Below are 21,843 nucleotides of genomic sequence, written 5' to 3'. Positions count from 1 at the left end.
CAAAACACCAAATTACAACATAAACAACTTGGCCATCATGTCCAATGTTTTCGTCATTAAAAATAAATCAGCCTTAGATTATTTTTATCAGTAAAAGCTATATTTGATTTGAACTTGTGTAACTCGTATCTGAGGACACAGTTAGGTCATGTTTATGAAATTTAATTCAAAAGTTTACATACAGTTCCTTTAAGAAAAGCAACACAATATTATTGTATACAAAATGCACTGTGCAGTAAATAGTTCAAATATACATAGACTATGATGCTACACCGAAATGCATTCAAAATATATGTAGTTAACTACATAAAAAAATTGTCTTCAGTGGATTTTGACTAAAGATTCATTCTGGTTATTTATATTACTGACAAAACCTTATTATATTTATTAACAAGTGCCCTTAATTTGGCCAATATACAGTTTATTCCACTCATATCGTTTTAAAATGATTTATGATTTCAGGAGTAGTGCTGGTCTCACAAAGCCAGCATCTACTGGGAACAACAACAAAATATTATTATAATTATTTATATATTGAAGTGTAGAGTCTTTGGAAGGGCTGTGTGAATAATGAAATTATAACTGAATCATGATCAAATCATTTACAGATCAAGATTGCAGAAAAGGCTTAGAGAGAAGAGTTCAAATTGTGGAGGAATATATTTGTTTTTTAAATGGCACTTATGAAGTTGTTTCTGTTCATATGTATTAGTTTTTATTAAAAATGTAATTGATCAATGGGGGAGAGAGGATATATGTTTTGCCATATTGATCCACTGTAGTCTTCAGCCTCAAATGCATGCTAAAATACATTTCAATGTGTTTAACATCTAACTATTAACCTCATGTACAGCATGTGAATAAAATAATTTCAGCCAGAAAAGTTTGATAGTTTAGTCCAAACTTCAATACCTATTTTTATCTTCACTGGGTTCTGTAGCTCTTTACTCTGTTTACATAAAGTACTTGTGCAGTTATATTCAAAAATCATAACATCGACACTTAAAGCTTTCCTGCTCCTGACAATTATATTTCTGTATGTTTCTATGCCCAGTGGGTTTTGACTGTGATTCCTCTGACAGCAGGAGAAGGTGGGAGCCTATAGAACAGATGGCTCTGCACTAAGTCTCTGTTATAAGAACATCGCAGTGACAGAACACAAGATGCTGCTGCTGAATCAACGCCTGCTTTAAGATGTCTCTCTCATCATCTCAAGAAACTTTTAAACCTGTGCTAAAGACACAAGCATTTTTTTTATTTCTTTGTAGACTTACATTTTTTGCTTAGTCTTCTTTAGTTTGGACAATATTGCTGACTTTCAGATGTCATAACAGCACAGCATATTTGAAATGGAGCGAGGGAGTTGTAATTGATAGAGTTTAACATATGGGGTATTTAACAAGTGGGAATACTTACAATAATTAAATAAGTTATGATTAAATTACCTATGGGTTTGTTCCAATGCTTAAGATGTGGGGTTATGTCTCCCTCTACTGGCGTAATTATATCTCTGCAGCTTGGACTTGAGTATTTTTTTTTCTTCCATGTTATGCTTATAATTTTGTTTTGGATTATGTCCTTCTAGGCATAGTGGGCATACGTCTGAGGTAGAGGTAGGCAATATTAATCAAGTCTGTTGAGGTCTAGGTCCAAATTTCACACAAAATTTTTAATGTCCACTAAATATTTAGTGTAGAAATACCCTACTAAACTGGAAGTTGTTTTTTTTTTATTTTTTATAAGCTCTTTTTGCAGCCTTTGTATGTTGTTTTTTATTATTATTATTCATTTTTCATCTCTCACCTCTACTCTGTTAGTTATCTTAGTTAGTTCTCTATTTAAGTGTGTGGTTGACGACTGCAGCCTTTCAATACTACTCACAGAATGGCTTTAATAAAACATTTAAAATAGGTCAATAACTTAAAAGTAGAATATAAGCAGCATTTTTTGATGTGATGATGACGATGATGTTCATTACAGGATCTCAGTCAGTACAGTGAAAATCCTAGTTGTCAGATGAAGAGCCAGTAAAAAAACTATGTTATCATTTTAGGTCCGGCGTTGCAGATCCCAAATATGTTCTAAGATCTGTTATGTTAGATTTGATGATTTTGGCTGGGATTGAAGGCATTTGTAACCGTTGATACGCAGCAAACCTGTGACAGCCTCCGAATGAGTAGTAGTAATTTCCTCCTTCTCTTCCTTTGATCCACAGAATGTCAATGGGAGGAACCACACCAATGTCCGGAGTGTTCTGGACAAAAATCAGAACAGCTTAAAATACAGTGACAACAAAGAATAACAGAGTTGACACTTAAAGTAGTTTACAATAGTTTACAGTAGTTTGGGTCATAATTATGTTTCATAAAAAACAAATGGAAAAATAGAGTTGTACAGGAAATGATTCAGAAATTATCCAAGTGCATTTTAGTGCATTTATTAATATCCGCTGAGATAGTTTACACATAACATAAGCTAATTTGTTTATAAAATATAGAGGCTATGTTGTTTATTTTATTTCATTGTGGCCCATTGAGAAGTATGGAAGTATGCCATCTCTAATAGATCAAGAAATTCATGTACCGCAAAGAATCAGGAATAAATAAAGGCCTACTCTATAACTTTGTAAATAGGGGGAATTTACCTGAGAGCCCTCACATATAAAGACATAACTGTAAATTGTAAATAAAATTATAATTAAAGTAAAATTGTAAATAAAGAAATTATTGAATAAATAAGTAGGCAAATAAATGTCTCACTAATCTCACCATTAGTAGTATCTTGTAGGTCGTTCTTGGTTATATAAATCATGTATTTTTATCTGTACCTGGATTGTCTCCATCAAACTCTGGACCTTCTGCTCGTCCAGCTCCGGGGGAAACGGCCTGATGATCACGTTCAGCGGCACATGGTGGACCTCGCTCACGCTGTCCGAGTGAATGGAGGACATAACTGACGGTCTTTTGGACGAGAAAACTCTACAATAAATACGAAAACTGTTGCTAAATTCTGATAGAAACATTAGCCTTGAAAATATAGTGTTGTTTACTTCTTGCTTCCGGGTTTGCTGCGCAGAATGATCACGTGACTGATTAGCCGACACGCCCACACACGTGCGCACTTTTCCCTCACTAGGCTTTAATATTTGAGTGAAAAAAAAAACAATACGTTAAATTTCATGTATTACTTTGATTTCATTTCATTGTTTTGATGTAGCTGCCAAGACACTCACATATAAGTAAGCAAGCTAGTTCGACATTGGACTATTTTGTTTGATCAGGTACCTGATCAATTAGCATTTAGTATCCATTAGCATCTTAGCATTAGTCTGCTGTGTAATTTTGACTTTCACTATTTTATTTTCAATGTTTTACTTGCTCAATATAAAAATATGACTACTATAAAATTTTATAATGTCCCATGTATTCTTTGTATATTTTATCTTTTTTTATTATAACACTAACTGTCCTTTTTATTTGCAGCAACTTTTAACAATTTTCAACAAGTGACGTGTAAAGCCTATCAAGAAATTGGTGATTTTAACAAGGTAAGATTTCAGTGTCCACACATTATACTGAATGTACTTCTTCAAAGTCTGCACTGGCTAATATAGACTATTTTTGAAGAAATTTCAAAGGAGATGTCTGTGGATACATTAAACATGCCTGAGCCTGGAGCATCGCACAGGTGAGGGCAAAGCTTCAAAGCTATTCAAATACTGTTGTTTTTCCAAAAGCCATTTCTATCTAATGGAACTTATAATGAGACAATTAAAATGATTTCTTGGACAGCAGAAGCAGACCATTAAAGTGAATTATTACAAATGCCTTGAACAACAGTGACTGGGCTTTCATGTTGATTAATTGGTCACAGTGGGGTAAGTTACAACATGAAATTGCAAGACTATATATAGCATGTAATCATTAACAATGGAATCACAATATCCTGTAACAAAACGTTTCCTTTTTAACGGGGGAGTTGTAGCGAATGCAATTAACGTTTCACCTCGCCGCCAGACTGCATTGTTCAGAATTCAGGAGTGGGTTTCCTCTAATTGGTTTGGAAGCCACTTCGATTTTCCAGTTTATGTGTAGGTTTTAGTGTTGTATACATTTGATGAATTATGCAATATCCTTGGAGATGGAAGACAGAATTGATTGATTTTATAATATTTGTGCTTCTATATGTCACCGTATAGTTAGTATTTTAGTATATGTTAGATTAATAATGATATCAACAAATAATAAAAATATCATAATGTAACTACCCAAGAACTAAACCAAAAATAAACCAGGACTAAACAAGAACTAAGCCAAGCATAAACCAGGACTAAACAAGTACTAAACCAAGACCAAACCAGGACTAAATAAGGACTATACCAAGACTAAACCAGGAGTAAACAAGAGCTAAACCAAGACCAAACCAGGACTAAACAAGGACTAAACCAAGACCAAACCAGGACTAAACAAGGACTAAACCAAGACCAAACCAGGACCAAACAAGGACTAAACCAAGACCAAACCAGGACTAAACAAGGACTAAACCAAGACCAAACCAGGACTAAACAAGGACTAAACCAAGACCAAACCAGGACTAAACAAGGACTAAACAAGAGCTAAACGAAGTCCAAACCAGGACTAAACAAGAACTAAACCAGGACTAAGCAATATCTTAATGTATTAATTGAATGATTCAAGATGTACCATGTAATTTTCAAAGGGATCCAAAATGTTTTCAATGTATACACAGCAATGGCTCTTTACTATACACACACACATACACACTCAACCCACACACACACACACACACACCCCCACACACACACCCCCACCCACACACACACCCACACACACACCCACCACACCCCCCCACCCCCCCATACCCCCCCCCCCCCACACACCCCTACACACACCCCACACACACACACACACGTATATATTTTTCACATACTGTCCATCCCTACTATTGCATACAGGTAACTTTGAAATACGTGTTTCATCCCCACTGCACTTTGTCTGACCCTCTGCTGTCACGTCACCACTGTGTTGTAGTCATCTCAATTTAATAGATTGCGTTAGTCACACAGGGAATGGTGGGTTATGGAGGAGCAGATTTCCTTTTAATATTAGCTTCGGCCCCCATAGAATTGTCACACTCCACTCTGAGCACCTGAAGAAAATTACCTGCCAGGCGTTTTGCGAGTGAAGTGGGCTATATTTATTCATGTCTTTTACACATTGACATGCTTTTAAAGTGATAATTACTGTGACGCTCTTTAGACTATATCTGTGAGGGATGAGTGGGGGAAACGTGGTATAGCAGTGACAGAGGTGTGTGAAGATGGTTATTCATTGTCTGCCTGTAATGACTAAATCAGGACTACACAAGAACTAAACCAAGACTAAACAAGAACTAAACCAAGACTAAACCAGGGCTAAACAAGAACTAAACTAGGGCTAAACCAAAATTAAACCAGGACAAAAGAAGAACTAAACCAAGACAAAACGGGGACTAAGCATGAACTAAACCCAAGAATAAACCAGGCCTAACCAGGACTAAACCAGGACTACACAAGAAATAAACCAGGACTAAACTGGGACTAAACAAGGACGAAACAAAGACTAAACTGTTATTATGCAAGAACTAAACCAAAATTAAGCTAGGAGTAAACCTTTACCTAAGGCTATATGTTAAAGAAGAATATCATCAGAAATAGATCTGGAATGTTGAGGGCTTAAGGTGAAAGAAATCTGTGAAAATATCTTTTGAAAAACTTAATTCTGTCCTCTAGGTTTAATTGTTCAAAACTGTTCCTATCATCAGACAGGAGAGTAGTTTACCTGCTTAATGGAGACATATTATGCAAAATCAACTGAACATATAATAATTGTAGGAGAATCTTATGCCCCCAACTGCCTGACGCCTTCTCCATGACTGCGTCACAGGTGTGGGATAAGCTGTATGCTCTGCCTTCTCACTTCAAACTTGTTGATGCCTTCCATATCTCGATGGCTTCTCTGATCCAGTGGTGGTAAATGTTACTTTTAGCACAGATGACCAGACTAAACTAGGCTCAATCAGAAGTACCAGAAATAGAAAGTCGGAAGCATGATAATCCAGGACTAAACAGAAAAGACAAGGTCTAAACAAACTAACTAAAGAACGTAACAGGAATAGACCAGCAGTAGCTTACAGCTAAATGAGGATGAATCATGACTAAACCAAGACTTTGACTAAACTAGGACATGAATAAACAAACACAAACCAGGTCTAAATCGGGTCAAAACCAGGTATAGTATGAACCAGAATATGACTAGGACTAAACCTAAGACATAACTAGGGCTACCTGACCAAACCCAAATCCAAAGCAAGTCTACCTCAGGTTTAAAATTGGACTATATCAGTTCTAAACCAGAACTAAATAAACTGGTTAATGGATAGCCTTGTTGTAACTTACCCTAGTCTTTTGGACACTTGTTTTAGTAAATTTATTTTGCTTAAACTATTCCAAACATAAACATTACAAAACACTGACGCCTCCCGCTGTTTCCACTTCTCCACATGAAAGCAAAACGGAGCTATTTAAAAACCACCCTCCTTGACTTTCTCCTGAATACTGATGACAAGTTGGATGCATAAAAATGTGATTTAGAGACAGGACTTCAAACGAGCAGCATACGGACGAGGTGGACCCGCTGCCAGCCAGAGACAAGGAAGCAGATGGGTTTTTCACAAACAACACAAACATCAAGAACAGTGAGCTAAAGAGCCTGGCAGTCTCACTCGATGAAACAGTGAGGAACGAAGGCTTCTAATGAGCTGCTCTCCTGTGATGCACAATCTGAGAAGACAAACTGTTCGCTCTTAAAGGGACAGTCACACTCAAATGGTTTAAGGCTGTTATGATTTAGTTTGTACAGATCTTTTAGTATGTTTTTGTTTGTTTGACTGCAGTTGTGAATAAGCTACAGTATTATGGTCATATTAACCCCACAATGTGCGATAGATTGTGATATTGTGTCTTAGGGTACTAGTGTAGTCCTTTAAAGTTGCTACCACCTGCAGATCTACATGTTTTGAGACACAAATCTAATTGCGTATAGTATTGAGAGTAGAGTTGTGAATCATGTTTTAATAGTAGGATTCAGTTCTGAGCACGCATTTCAAACATGTCAGGGAATGTTTTAAACAAAAGAGCAGCATTTGAAAAAATAAGAGAAAAATATGCTCAACCAATAACATCTAACTAGAATAGATGTAAAAATCATAATTAAAATCAAAATTCCTCTTTGAATAAACTGTAAACTTTATATACATTATGATTTTGTGACAATAGATATGTTGGATACGTCATTACATGGGCATTTGTAATATTGTAGATTTAATATGTTCAGTGTCGTTATAATTACCTTATGTTACGAACCTCTGCTGTGTAAGAAATGCATCAGTGTTATATTAAATGCTGTAATACCTATATACCTCATGGGGCAACTGATCTTGTTTTACAGCAACCCAGCCAACAGAGGGCGCCAGATGTCAGGTGAAGAGTCATGTCCCACAGAAACCCTACAGAGAGGTAAGGCCACAGTCTGTAACATGTTGCTTTGTTATCAAGTCAACAGGAAGGACACCAGTTGCTTTTGAACCTCATTGTATTGAAATCTGCCATACACATGCTATTATATTTATTACTGAATCACCTACACAGTATATAGGTAAATCTACTCTTAGATCTAAATTTACATAGTGGTGGGTGGTGATTAATCAAGCTTGTTGAAGTAGCTCTCTCGTCCAATCAGGAGACGGTGTTTTTTTCCTGTAGACACTGAGAAGATGACAGCTCCTGGGGTCACAATCTTTGAAGTGTCAGAGAAGCGCGCGCTGTTTTTGAGCTTGTTTTCAATAATTTAGCTGATGTGCGGAGGCAGTGGCAGTGGGAGGGGCATTCTGTCTGCATATGTCTGAGCGATGCAAGCCTACAAGATCTGGAACACTGCATAGTTTGTTTACTGTGAATATATAAGGATTAAACAGAGTTAACCCAGGACTAAACCAGGACTAAACCAGGACTAAATCAGGGCTAAATTATGATTAAAGGAGCAAATCATGACTAAAATAAATAAGAACTAAACCGGGAACAACAAAGGACTGCAAGCAAACCGCGAACTGAGAAAACAACAGTCTACACTAGAACTTGACCAGGTCTAAACAAGTACTAAAATAAAGATAATATAGAACGTCCTCCTGTAGTCTTTCAGCAGCACTAAACCAGATCTAGGTCTCTAGGACTAAACTGAATTTAAACCAGGACTAAACTAACAATCACTTAACCATATATAAGCTAGGACTAAACCAGGATTAAATCAGGGCCAAACCAGGTCTAAACCAGATATAAACCAGATAAAAACCAAGTGTAAACCAGGTCTAAAAATCAGGTCTCTATATTTTCCGTGGTAGACCTTGGCACTTAGCTGTCAGTGCTCTGTATGCAGCCCCTGTCTTGTACCTGCTTCCTCTCTCCTCTGCTGCTGTTGTGACACGCAGCACACCCACGGGTGATGTAATTGGATTCCACGGGTCCCCATTTTACAGTCCATTGCCGTGTAATGAAATCAGTTATTTACTTTCATCATAAAATCTGATAAGGGCCAACATCTGCCGGTAAAGTTTGACTGAGTACTGCCCATGAATGCTGATATGATGACAGATAAAGTAAGTGTAGTAGGACAGGTTTCATTCATCTTTTTGAATCTGATTATGTCAGAATCTCACTGCAGACATTGTCAATAGTGTGTGAGTGTGAGGTGGTGTTACTTATGGAATACATCTCCAAACTGAATAATCCTCAATTGTATGTATGACTTCATTATATACAGGATAAGAGACAGGCCATATATTGTCTACACTTGGTTGGATGGTTAACTTCACAGCCCATTCATGTTTGTGCAATGCATAAACCTCAACCAAAACACTTACAGGAATATTGTAGTGTTTTTTTTTAATGTTTGAATGGGAAAAATATCACCTGATGATTGTTATCAGGATGTCAAAAATATTTAGATTTTTTTTTGCAAATATTGCCCACGCCTCGTTATGATATAATTGATTTGTGAGAGAATATGCCGTTTTTATGTGATATGGATATAGGCTCAGTAATTTATTTCAGGCATAGTACCATATAAACCAAGAGAAAACACTGCATTTAGTATTTCAACGCCCAATTTTCCCACAGAAACAAGTCCTCTTTAAACCGTACTCCCTTGTGTTGAAATTATGCTTTCCCCTATTGCACTACCAATAAAGTTTTTTTTTTTTGTTTTTTGTTTTACATCTTTGTAACTCTTCTGATATAAGGTCCACTACCTGCTTGTGTCCATGAAGATGTTATTGGTTTGTCCTGGAATTCTCTGCAGTATGGCATTAAACTTATCTATTGCCTTGGAGCAGGCAAAGCTACCTGTTCATTTTTGAGCAATAAAAACACCTGTAATTAAATAAATGCTAGATAGATAAGTTCATTGCCATACTGTGGAACATTCTAAGAAAAGCAATATCGCCATGGAGACAGCCCTCCTCCAAAAGTGACCAGGTGTACCTTGTAATGTAACATAACATCACCAATAGATCGAGGTTCATCTTAAGAGTATACAAGGAAACAGTGATGGCTATTGATTGATATGTGACTCTTTGAAAAGGAAAGATGTAATTACAGATTTATAGATTGTTTTTGCTCGGAACTTTTTGCTGACCTGACTTCTCCAGTGCGGTAGAATAACAGTAGCGGTAATCACTCGGCCGTAGTTGTGTAGAGGGGAGAGATAGTGCTCAAAGTGTCTAGTTTCAGCCTCTGCTCTGTCTCATTATACACTGCAGCTTGCTGGAGGACACTGAAGGACAAGCGATTGCATTCACGTCTTGTATATTCCCCTGAAACCAATCAAGAAAAGCCATGGAATAATAATCCTTGTCCGCTGTCATGATTCATTTTTATTTTGCCCCATATTTTTGCCCGGCATTTGAGTCATTCGGAAAAGACCGGTCCCAGCGTAAAATCAATGTTCCATTAAAATTTAACGAGGAGGAAGGCTTAATAGTGGTGGAACAGATGCCGAGGCTTTTGATAACACCCACGTCTCAGGAACTTTCATTGAAGCTGTCAGACCCTCAGCACAAACAAAAGGAAACCAGCGTCCTGTGGATTGTAGCGGCGGAGTAACAAGTTTGTAAAAGAATAGTGAAGCTCATATAATCTATTAATCATCAACAAAGGAGGACACAATATACTGCAATATGGATTCTAAAGGGCAGAATCTTCTGGGATTTAAAGCTTGGGCCGGGTGATATGGCAAAAAAATATTCTACATTTTTTTCCTCAGACTGATCAAGCAGAATTTTCAATTTGATTTTTCCTTATTAAAAACATGAAAAGGACTTTCAGTATTAATCTTACGAATATAAACAAAACAGACTTTTAAACAGTGACAATTACTAGAGCATTTTGTAACTGACAAGACTCACTGTAGACCTCTCCATTATAAACTACAGGTTGATCTTGATTTTCACTATCTTTTTACAGTGTTTACTATTTTACTATTTACTGTAACTATTATTTGTGTTGAATTTATTTGTTTTGTAAAAATGGTATGGTCAAATAAATATGCATTTGTTCTTCATAGTATAGTCATAATGAATAAAATCAGCCGTCACAGTAACCTTGACTTTTTTCATCTCCCAAAGTTAAAGACGCACCGTGTTATTTTTCTGGTGGGCCTGTCACCTGCTAGTCTCCATGGAGATGTCATTGCTTTGTCTTGAGATTAGACTTGTCTATGTCCATTGAGAGGAGCAGGTTACACCCCCAGACCAAATTACAGGTCAGATCCATGGAGAAGTGTCACCGCTCCGAATAAAAATGCATGTTTTTCGAGGTACTTTATGGCAATAAAAACACTTGTAATTGAATGTGAGATAGGCTTTTTGGCGTCTCCTACCTGTTTTCGTGGAAATAAGTTTAATGCCATACTTTACAGGTTGTACAGTGCAGCTTTAAATCAATGAATTTTATAAGTGACAGTGCACAGAAAAGAGAGTGGACTTAAAGTTCCTTGTGCTATGGTTTTATTAACGTTATCATTTCTATTATTGTCATCATTATTATTATTATTAACACAGAAGAGAAATCAAACCTTCAGTCATGGCTTCAGTTTGTTCACACTCAAATGGAGAGACAAAAAGAGGAAGAGCTGGAGAGAGAGAGTGGAGTGAAAATCTTAATCATTTTTCTTGAGGACCATATGGGAGGTTTCAAGCAGCCCGCCATATGTTGAAGGCTTTTGTCATGGAAATTATACTTTTTTGGCACTTTTCATTGCGCAGCCGAGTCGGGCACATCAACAAAAGAAAACCAGAACAGAAACTCCACAGACATGATCAGATCTTAAAGGAACAAAACATTTGAAGTGGATTTGATACTTAAAACAGACAACTTTGAATTAAGACACTCCCTGATTGGCATGGCGACCCAGACTTTGTGGTATACCTGTATTATAAGTTGATTTTTTCAATTTTTAAAAAAGATAGCATGAATACAAAAGGAGCAATTATATGCCTACATGCATTGTCATATTATTGCTGTGGTATATGTACAATATATTTACAAAATTGTCAAAGAGGAACAATGTTGTCGGACATGAAAATAGAATTAGTTTGCGCCTCCCTTGTTGATTTCAATGGTTTAAGCCTGATTGCGGTAATTAGTTTTAAATGATGGTTTTTGGTGCTGGAGCTTAGTGGTGAAGAGACAGGTGGTTGGAGGCTTTCATGCCGTGTTTCAGCTGGGCTCAGGCGACTCTCAATGTCAAGTTTATTCGGTTAACTGATGATCGTGGTTTAGGGCTGCACGATTTTGTAAAAAAATCCATCAGCTATTTTTCTATTATTGCAATTGCATTTAGATTTGTGATGTTTTACAAGATTCTGTTCAGAGCTCCAGGAGTTTTAACATTTGAGAAAAGACTGAAATATGAACTAATACATGAATTACATGAATTTCAGAACATGGTTGTAAAGGTCTAAACTACAAGTAGATTTTATAAAAAAAAAAAAAAAAAAAAAATAGTTGTTAACAGAGGACATTGTGTGATCTAAATACATGCAGCTTTTGTGATTTGATAAATGTGCTAACTCAAATTATGATTTTGATACAATTGCAATATATTGTTCACCACTATATGAATATTCTGGTCACAATTTAATAGATAGAACAAAAAATAATGATGAAGTGCTTGTATCTGGCTGTTTATGTCACATTAACTTTACATTATCATTCAGAAAATCTGATTTATGAAATTAAGCATTTCACTCTTGATGGTGTCAGTAATTTGTCATAAAATCATTAACTCTCATAAATCATAGTAAGTGTAAAGCTAAATTGTGATACCATGACATCCCTTGCCTGGACCGGACAGCGCTGAATCTCCTGTATTCTGTGTCTGTGTTGTTCCTGCTGTCTGTATTATCCAATATGCAAATGGCTGACAGTGCGTTTGCCTGCTGCTGCTTGACCTTCCCCGTGGAGGTCGGCTCTATCTGCAGTCTGTCCCAATGCACCTGTTCCTCCACAGCACCAGCTCTCTGTACAACTCAACACGTGCCGGACTCCGGGCTGGGCTAGTGTAGTGTCATTCAAATTACCTCCAGAACAACAAAAGGCAAAACAAACAAATGCTAAAGAGAAAACCTCCTTTAAATTTGATTAGACGCTTCAGATTTTTGGTCTAAATCATGGTTCATGGTGGTTCTGTTATTGCTTTAGTCTTTCTGAATCATACAATATGCACATATTGTTGACTGATGCTGATACACACAGAGACACTAACACTATCGTTTTTGGAACAATTTATTGCCTGAGATTCAAAGACAAAGGCGCGACACGAGGAGGCGGTGCCGTTTGGGGAAGAGTAACATGCAGAGGATTAAAAATCTGTTTGTGACGTCTTTTATTGCCTGATATCGGCTGTAACAGAACAGCGCTGATTGTGTTACAGGTGAATTGCTGTGAGAAAAGTTATTGCCAACAAAAGCCTGCATTCATTCACTGGGCCAGTGCTTAGAACTGTACATTGTTCCTCTTTAAAACTAAGTCCCAGGGACTCTACAGTTTTCATGCATATCAACATTTTCTTTGAAGATCAGCAGCATCTTACAAGATCAATGGATGTCCATAAAACAATTCAAATATAAAATAAATACATGATAATAAATAAGTAATAAATAGAAAAAAATAAATAAATGATTAGATTAATAAATAGTCAATAAATAAAGTATTTACATGATAAATAGATGGGATTTAAAGGTGAGTGAAGCTTTGAGCACAGACTGATGGACTTTGTAACTGAGGGTGAGGAGCACAGAGCCGCGAGGAAGAACGGGGCATTGCTATAGACTCTGTGAGTTTAACACTGAACAACCTGTTCAACAGGCGACTGGAGCATTCACTGATACAAGGTACTGACCTATGGCCTATGGTCCTGTAGCTTATGTAGCTTTTTGGAAAACCCACAGTTACAAAGGAACCAGCACAAAAAATAACTCTAGAAAAATCATATAGAAAAATAACATCCATTGAATTTAAACATTGGTGTGAAAAAGGGTTCTAACCTTTAAAATGATCTCCCTTTTTTGCAAATACTGTCATAGTTCACATTTTCATAAAAAGTTGGCAGTTGCAAAAGAATTCAATTCTCAGCAAATAAAAAGCAGCATAAAAATACAAGAGGTCATTTTGTCTAAAAAACAAAGAACACTGTTAGTTCTTTTTCATGTTTTTTTTTTCTTTTTCATTACTATTTGCTATAAAATATCAGGAATCTAAATATTATTACTATGATTCAATATCATTATAGTCATTGATAAAAATTCACATGCCAGGCCTCATATATAGTGTGAGAGTGTACAGTGCGTGTACATGCGTACATGGCTGTGTCCGAGTCTATTATACTGTGAACACTAACCTACAGTCTCTATTTGGGGAAGGTTGTTGATTGTTAGTTCCTGTGGGCGATTAGCTACTGTCGTGTGCAGGGGAAAATCCAGCATCTTTTGAAAGTGTCTTTGCCATAATTGTTTCTTCACATAATCTCAGTGAAAATATTGCTTTCTAAAAAAAGGGAAGAAAAAAGGCATGGGAGGGCAGAGTGAGCAGGATTATTCTGTGTTAGTTTTCTGATCCGGAGTCGTCCTCGTCTGCTGAGCCCTTGAAGCACGCGACTCATAGTGCTTGTTCAGGTAGGACTTGAGGGCGAAGGTCTTATTGCAGCGCTTGCATCGGTAGTGCTTGAAGGCAGAGGTGCGTTTGCATGTGGGCGCGGGAGGTTGGAGCGGGTCGGCAAAGGCTTTCCCGCAGTGGGCGCCAGGCGAAGGGCTTCTCTCTGTGTGTGACCGCATGTGGCCCTGGAGGAGCCAGGGTCTGCTGAAGGCTTTGCTGCACACATCACACTTGTGTCTTGAGGTCGTGGGTCAGGATGTGCATGGGCCCAGCGCGGGCATGGAACACGTTACAGCCTTACCACAGGTCGGACATTTGCGCGCCATCTTGCCTGTCCAGGCTGCGGTGCGTCTGCTTAGTGCCGGCTCAGGTTGGATGAAGTGGCGTAGGTTTTACCACACTCATTACAAGTGTGTCGTGCCGTACCGTTGACCCGCTCCGGCACCACTTCACTGGGACTCTCTCTGGAGCTCGCCCCCCGATGGTCACGATCACCCTTCCTCCGTGAGCGCCCGTCCGAGATGAAGAAGGCATCCAATGGTGTACCCCCTCGCGGGACCATCTGATTCGCCGCTATAGTAACCGCTGGCTGTCATCCCGGATTGGGGGAGTCGGGCTGCTTGAGGTCGGGGTCGCAGTACTCCTCTCCTCCGCTCACCGGGCTATACAGAGGGTCCGACACCAACCTGTGCTCCAACTTCTTCTCCCCCTGGTACACAGATGGTGTGATGTAATCCTGGATGTAGCCTGGATAAAAGACACATTGCAGTTAGGCACGTCACCATCATACTATATCGACTTATCGTTCAATATATGATAGATGGAACAATAATCCATCAAATAATCAAAACTAGATAGTCATTTGAGTAGGGTATGAGCTGTATCAAGTATAAGGCCACATACAGTAGAATACAACCGAGGACCATGATGCAACCTACCTGGACCACTGTGGGATTACACACACAGGCTACATGGTAACATAAAAGAAGATATTGTGATTTAATGTTGAAAATGACATTCTATTGTCTAAATAGTGGTATCGGAATCAGTATTGAGTATCAGGTCTATTCTTTAGTATCGAAAAAAGTTTTGATCAGTATCTCATTTTGGTCTATTAGTTGGTGTAATAAGATGATTTTACCTGGCCAATTTTGACCCAAAACATCTCATAATATTAAACTTGTATTTTTTTACAAAGCTGTTCTGTAGTTAGAAAACACATATGGATCATTTTTTATGTTATGCTGTTTGTGTTCAAAGGAAATACATTTTATTTTCAGTCTCTGCCCTGGTATCGACTGTTGAGACTGGCAGATACTTAAAGCCAAAGTCACCATCAGAATCGGAATAGAAAAAAACCTGGATCGGTGCATCCCTACCTTCTAGTAATTTTTTTGCATTTATAATAAGACTTGAGCTGTAGAAGATTGAATTATGAATTTCTGTGACTCATGATTGATACAAACTAATTACTAAAGTGTTGCATTCTGCTATTTTTCTTTTTTGCAGCTCATGTGTTTTTAACAATACTTTACATAAGAATACTTTTTTGTGCATAACTCTGCTTTATGCTTTGGTTTCAATATTATCGCTTATTATATATTTGCCTCACCAGTATCGCACTTCAGAATTTGTTATCGTGACAGGCCTGCATGCAGTTGGCCAGAGGTTTTGATGGATAAGGACACAGTGGACATGCACTGATTACATGATTATCACGTTTCGATGATTGTCCTTCATCAAACGCGGAGGAGGACATTGTGCATTTCTCCACATCTAACAGGTTATACACAATAGTGAAGAAACAGGACACGCTTAACTGCATTTATGAAGGTTGTAATTTTACAGTCTGGATGAGCAGCCCATAATAACTCATCAGAGATCTCTCCTGAGTGCGAGCAACACTGCACCAGGATCTTAAATGAAGCTGTCTTATTGATTAGAACTTCTTTGAAAGATAAGACTTTCTTCATCTCTGACACCTCAGTCCTCTGTGGCTGAGCGCTGCCCTTGTTTCTTTAATGAAGATTTGAGCTGAAGTCAAACAGAAGAGCAGCTGATTTAAATGAACCATGCAACACTGTTTATGGGGTGTGTCAGGATTTCTTCTATTGAATCTATTTAAAAATGCAGTATTCTGACAGCTGCAAATACCTTATTTCTGGTTTGAGGTGATTTAAAGGGTCTGTACTCTATTTTTTTTCCATGTATTTGAGTGGAATATGTCTTTCCCCAGTAAAGATATATAGTATAAGCAGCTCTTGAGGTCAAAATAAGTCCACTGTGTACTGTCTGCATCTAATTATAAAGTGTTTTATTGTCTGATAAACAGGAAGTGTGCAGTTAGTGTGCTATTTGTTGTTAGTATTACCATGACACAGACTCCGCTCTGGCCTCTGAAAGTTGTGAAAATAAGTTATAAACTCATCGTGGTGAATATTTAGGATGTTTGGAATGTGTAGGTTAAGTGAGGAATAACTTTGGACCTGTGCAAATAAATCTTAAAATGAAGTAGTTCTGTTTTTCAGACAGTGAAATTCAGGTACTTACACAACACAATAATATCTGTGGGATTTGTATGTCTTGTAATTTGAGGGAGGTCTATTTTTGTTAGAATAATCTGTTTGGGAGCAGTACAACACCAGGGAGCAAAAAGGATTTGGCAGTGACAGACATTCACACAGTACTGAATGAGAATTGGCAAAAAGTTTTAGAGAAATTCTTTCGTCAAATGAATGGCTCACTGCATAACGCTACAAAAAAGCTCCTCTCAGCTCTGTGCGCAGCATGCAGTGGAAATTAGGTATTGACTGTTTTTTAATGAAATTCAAAGTTTTCATCTGATCAATAGACTATCATCTGTAAAATAATGCAGCTGCTGGAACAGTGCGCTCAGGAGAAGGCAAAAAACATGAAAGCAGATCACACACAGTAGCAGTGCACATATAGGCCTGCGATAATAATGACGATATAGACTTATTGCTCTATAAATTGTCAATGGAACAATGCTTTTTGGGGGGCAGTATTTATCGTGGGTACTTCTTCTTTGCATTGGTGCTGAATTTGTTGTTATTTGTCTGTACTACGATAAGATTTGAAGTGTTTTATCCATAGGAGGTGCCGACAACTGCGCAGCTTTTTTGTTGTGATGATGTTTACAGCGACGTCAACTCCCATTGGGCATCTCAGTTTTCCAAACAGAAGACAGCGAACTTCTTTCTTGTTGTCTTCCTCGTTTTAGATCAATATTGTGATTTAAAATGTCCAATTTATAATATACTGATCCATAGGTGTCATAGATTTTAGCTATAAAGCAGACACAAGCACAATATGTCTTCTTTAAATAAAATAATTCAAATATGAATTGCCATAGTCTCTGATATAGAGTTGTTTTTTGGGGGATTATCCTGCTTTAAGGTTATTGTGTCAGTGGTAAAAATCATTATTTCTGTTTATCGTAAATGTTTTCCTCTGCAATATATCACATTTCAAAATGTTTACAGTGACATACCAAGTGCACTGAGTTCTGTGGCTGGATCCGGCTCTCTGCCATTGTTTGTGCAGAGGGGTCACCTGTCTAAGATGCTCAAGTGGCCTCAAGAAGCAGCCCATTAATTCAGCTCAAGTGCTCCTCCTGAGCCTCCTGAGGGCTCTGTTCACACAGCACTTTGTCACAGACACGACTGTGACATCTGCAGACAGAGGCACGGTGCATGGCTTTACACTGCACTGAGTCTAAACAGCAGACCAACAGGAAATGCACAGGGGCAGGATACTGTATGTGATAATATGCTATTCACTAGAACTCCATGATTTTGAAGGGGAAACAACAAATTGCATTTTTTTATGAGGACAGTAAGATTAATCGTAGTTGAATCAAATTGCAATGGGCGCATATCACAAAGGCAACAATTTTTAAAGTACCATAATTTCCCCAACAAACAACAAAATATCCTGCCATGTTCTCCATAAAAACTGTACAAACATGTTCTGAAATGTGCCTCTTGTATTTGTCAGTTTGTATTTCAGTCTTTTTGTCAGTTCCTCTAGACAATTTTAAAATATGAACTTTTGAACTGGATCCTATTATGAAAACATAAAATGTAAATCTAATTGCAATCGCAAAGCTTGTCAGAAAAATCGTTCATCCCTATTTTGTAGCATTGCGATTTTATTTGAAGCATTAAAATTTGAGAGAAGAATGAAATATGAACTGATGTGCTAGTACAAGAATCCCATGTATGTTAGTAGAGGTCTAAACTACAGGGTTGATATGTTTTTCTATAAAAAACACACATAATATTTTGTTACATGTCATAATAAGACCTTAATCAAGCATGAAGAAAGACCCAATTCATAATGAACAAATAGTTTACAGTAGAGAATGATTCAGGCTTAGTAACTACGGTACAGTAAAGTAACTTAAGGTTAGGAGTTAGGGTTAGGGTTATTGGTTAAGCCTGACTCATTCTTAACAAACTATTTGTTCATTATGAATTAAGTCATGCTTTCATGGCTAATTAGGTGTGGTTAATATCAATTGTTGCCAAATATTTTTTATTTACTGAAGACAATCTGCAGCCTGTTTAATTTGTTCAGTTGCACCAGTTAAAAGTGCCATTTCCATTTGTTTGCAGATATTGTGCAGTCCTAGTATTCACATCACACCTTTATTATAATCTATAGAAACAGAATGTAAAATGTAATGTGAAATACAAGCTTGTTTTATATCACAACAGTGGCTTGTACATGCACACACCACACGGCCGTTTACTGCGTTTCAATTAGCCAAGGTCAGACAAGAGCTCATCATTTAGGGCTAACGCTGTATCAGCCTTTACAGCTCATAGGCTCAGCTCTGTAATGCAAAGCAAGCATGTAATTAATGGAGCCTCTCAGCCACCCCTCTTTGTTGTTCGACAGACACTCAAGTCAAATGTCTGCACAAAGAGGAGAGAAAGGCGTCCTGCCCACAGAACTGCTGACGCTGTGCTTTCGGCTGCTCGCACAATCCGCTCTATTTTACGGTTTTTGACTGTGCATTGGCTAAAATCATCCACTCAAAAGGAATTACCTTTATAGCTAGCAACAGTGTTTGTTTACATAAAGCTGGCCAATGAGGTGTCAGTAAAGATCCAAAAATAGGATATATGTTTGTAGCTATAACTAAAATGTCAAATTTGTTTATTTTATTTTATTTTATTGCAGAAGATTGTATTGTTTGTTAAATTGACCAATGAGGTGTCAAATATTCAAAAACAATGACTTTTATTTTCATAGCTGTAACAAAAAAATTAAATTTGTAGATTTTTAAAATAATTTATTGCAAAAGTGTTTGTACATTGTTTGTTTACATAAACATTAGCAGTGTAATTGTGATGACAGTTGCTATAGCTTGATGAAACTCATAAATAGCTAGAATATTAAATGCCTCAATATTTATTGCAAAAGTGTTTGTTTACAGAAATCTGACTAATGAGGCGTCAGTAAACATCCAAAACAAGGGCATTTTTATTGCTATAGCTAAAATATAAAATGTGCAGATTTTTTTATTACTTTAATGTGCTTGATCAAATATAATTTAATACAAAACTTTCCAGCATTTGTTTACATAAATCTTATTATATGTTGCCAATAAACATACAAAAACAAGCTAAATGTTTTACCATACTGAACTATTTTTTTAAGCTATAGTGAAGGATTTATAAATTGAGTATTTTGACCACATGTTGTTTGACCTACACATTTGAAAGAGAGTGAAAACGTTATAATCCTTTCTAATCCCGATGCATCTAAATCTCAGTGGCCCTTTGTCAGTGTTGACTTTGTTGAATAACAGGTGGCAGCATCACAAGCTCCAGCCTCACTCTATACCAACAATTTTACATCATAAAAATCACACAAAATATGCACATTTTGGCTGTAAAGATGCTACAAAATGGAAGACTATTTAGTGGAGGTGGAGTGCCCTGAACTAGCTTAGACTGTGTGGAGACCAGAGTACAGCTATGTTAGTTCTTCGTGTTTACTGTACAAGCTTTATCACGTGATGTGCTTCTCTCTTTGCTTCTCTAGCATTTTTACATCCTTTTTCCCCCTCTGCTTTCTCCCAATCCCTCCTGGCGTTACCGTATACAGTGCTCTGATATCTTATGTGGCGGCGGTGGGCTCTTGAAACTCTAAGCTAGTTTTCAAATGCCCGGAAGGACGAGAAAGATGTAGCATCGAGAGATGGGGGTGGGGTGACTGTGCATGGATGGGGAGAGGGGGGCAAGCGAGGGGAGGATTGGACCGTGATGGGAACCCAAGGACAAAAACAGCTAAGGACAAATGCATATCCGATACTGATCTTCTTTCTGAGTTTTCTTTTACAGTCTATGCAATGGGCCGCGTGTGTGGTTAGCATCCACAGGTTTAAAGCAGCTACCAGATACGTCACCAAAGCTTCTACCGATTAGACACACATTTTGTTCCCTATTTACATAAGCTAATCCGTGGCTGTGACCTGAATTGTGCTGTCCTTCACTCTATAGTCAAAAAACAAAAGTCTACTATGGGGACACGGCTATGGGGGTTGGGTGAGTGTGGACGGGATTATTTAGGGATATTGACGCACATATCATCCATACGCATGTAAGAAAGTCATGTACGCTGTTACAGGAGCAGAGCAGAGCCTATCTGATGTAGAAACAAAAGAGAAAGCTACACTAAGTGGAGAAATGTAGGACATGTCTACAGGGCGAGCACAGATTTAAGTACAGGGCTGCAGCGGGGCAGACTGGAGGCATGTTAACTCACCATTCTCACTGAGACGGACGCCCAGAGTGGTCACAGGGTCCGAGATGGAGCGCGTGAAAGTGAAGTCATCCAGAGGCTGCTGGTGGTGGTGGTGGTTAGATGAGGGAACATTGGACGAAGAGAAATCATCAAGCTTGATCTTCTTGACCAAAAATGAGCGGGGCATGTTTCAGAGGATGGGAGCACTTATTAGAGAAAAACACATGAGAGAAAGAGATGCTCGGACGGTAATCCTTTTGGTGAATGTGAAGACACGGCCAAAAGCACAGGATGGAAAATCAAATGTAAATCAGAGAAGAACAAGGCTGGCGACAATGCTGTGTGATGCTCTCTGGCTCCCCCAGCTTCCCCCAAAACATAAAAAAATAAAAAATAAAAGCGATCCTGTTCAGCACTGGATAGCTCCTGTGATGCAGTAGGCTTAAGGGACCAGTGAGGAAGAGAAGAGATGGAGACAGAGCGGAGGAGAGAGGAGGGAGAGAGACTGTCAGACTAGCTGAGATCAGCAATCACGCCAGCCTTTATATGGGGCACAGGCAGTGGAAGATCAGGTGGTGCTGCGAAATGGAGCTGCTTAGCTTTAATCCATCAAATGTCCCCAGGGACACACATCAAATTACTACTGAACCGTCTGTGCATTCACACACAGACAGAGCAGCAGACCCCCCCCCCCCCCCCCCCCCCCCCCCAGCCCCCTCCTCTCCCCCCCTCTGCTACTGGAGGAGGAGAGAGGAGAGGAGGAGAGAGCAGAGACAATGGAGATGTGGATGAGAGCACTC

The 21,843-nt window shown here is 38.1% G+C and overlaps 2 protein-coding genes across 2 annotated transcripts; both read right to left on the bottom strand.

Annotated features, from left to right (window-relative positions):
• Nucleotides 1-1,876: 1,876 nt before the first annotated feature.
• srxn1 (sulfiredoxin 1 homolog (S. cerevisiae)) lies at nucleotides 1,877-3,080 on the bottom strand. The gene is made up of 3 exons (XM_033969842.2): nucleotides 3,050-3,080; nucleotides 2,828-2,978; nucleotides 1,877-2,254 (listed from the first exon to the last, which is right to left on the bottom strand). Exons 2-3 carry the CDS (start codon nucleotides 2,948-2,950, stop codon nucleotides 2,045-2,047), a joined length of 333 nt encoding a protein of 110 aa, XP_033825733.1. The 5' UTR covers nucleotides 2,951-2,978; nucleotides 3,050-3,080; the 3' UTR covers nucleotides 1,877-2,044.
• An 11,056-nt stretch (nucleotides 3,081-14,136) lies between these two features.
• scrt2 (scratch family zinc finger 2) lies at nucleotides 14,137-21,537 on the bottom strand. Its single transcript, XM_033970341.2, is given in 9 exon segments — nucleotides 14,137-14,268; nucleotides 14,271-14,502; nucleotides 14,504-14,530; nucleotides 14,533-14,598; nucleotides 14,600-14,623; nucleotides 14,625-14,804; nucleotides 14,806-14,876; nucleotides 14,879-15,013; nucleotides 21,065-21,537. Coding segments are annotated over 9 exon segments (954 nt in total). The 5' UTR covers nucleotides 21,231-21,537; the 3' UTR covers nucleotides 14,137-14,215.
• Nucleotides 21,538-21,843: the final 306 nt, after the last annotated feature.

Source organism: Periophthalmus magnuspinnatus, chromosome 7 (assembly GCF_009829125.3).
Source record: "Periophthalmus magnuspinnatus isolate fPerMag1 chromosome 7, fPerMag1.2.pri, whole genome shotgun sequence".
Taxonomy (NCBI): domain Eukaryota; kingdom Metazoa; phylum Chordata; class Actinopteri; order Gobiiformes; family Gobiidae; genus Periophthalmus; species Periophthalmus magnuspinnatus.
Note: the sequence above shows the minus strand (reverse complement) of the source record. Positions and strands in the feature narration are given on the sequence as shown.

Bases quoted from the DNA above. Each gene is read 5' to 3' on its own strand.
- srxn1 (XM_033969842.2), bottom strand. From the start codon at position 2,950: ATGTCCTCCATTCACTCGGACAGCGTGAGCGAGGTCCACCATGTGCCG. The intron at 2,255-2,827 runs GTACAGATAAAA...ATTTTTGTCCAG, and splicing joins GTTTGATGGAGACAATCCAG to AACACTCCGGACATTGGTGT.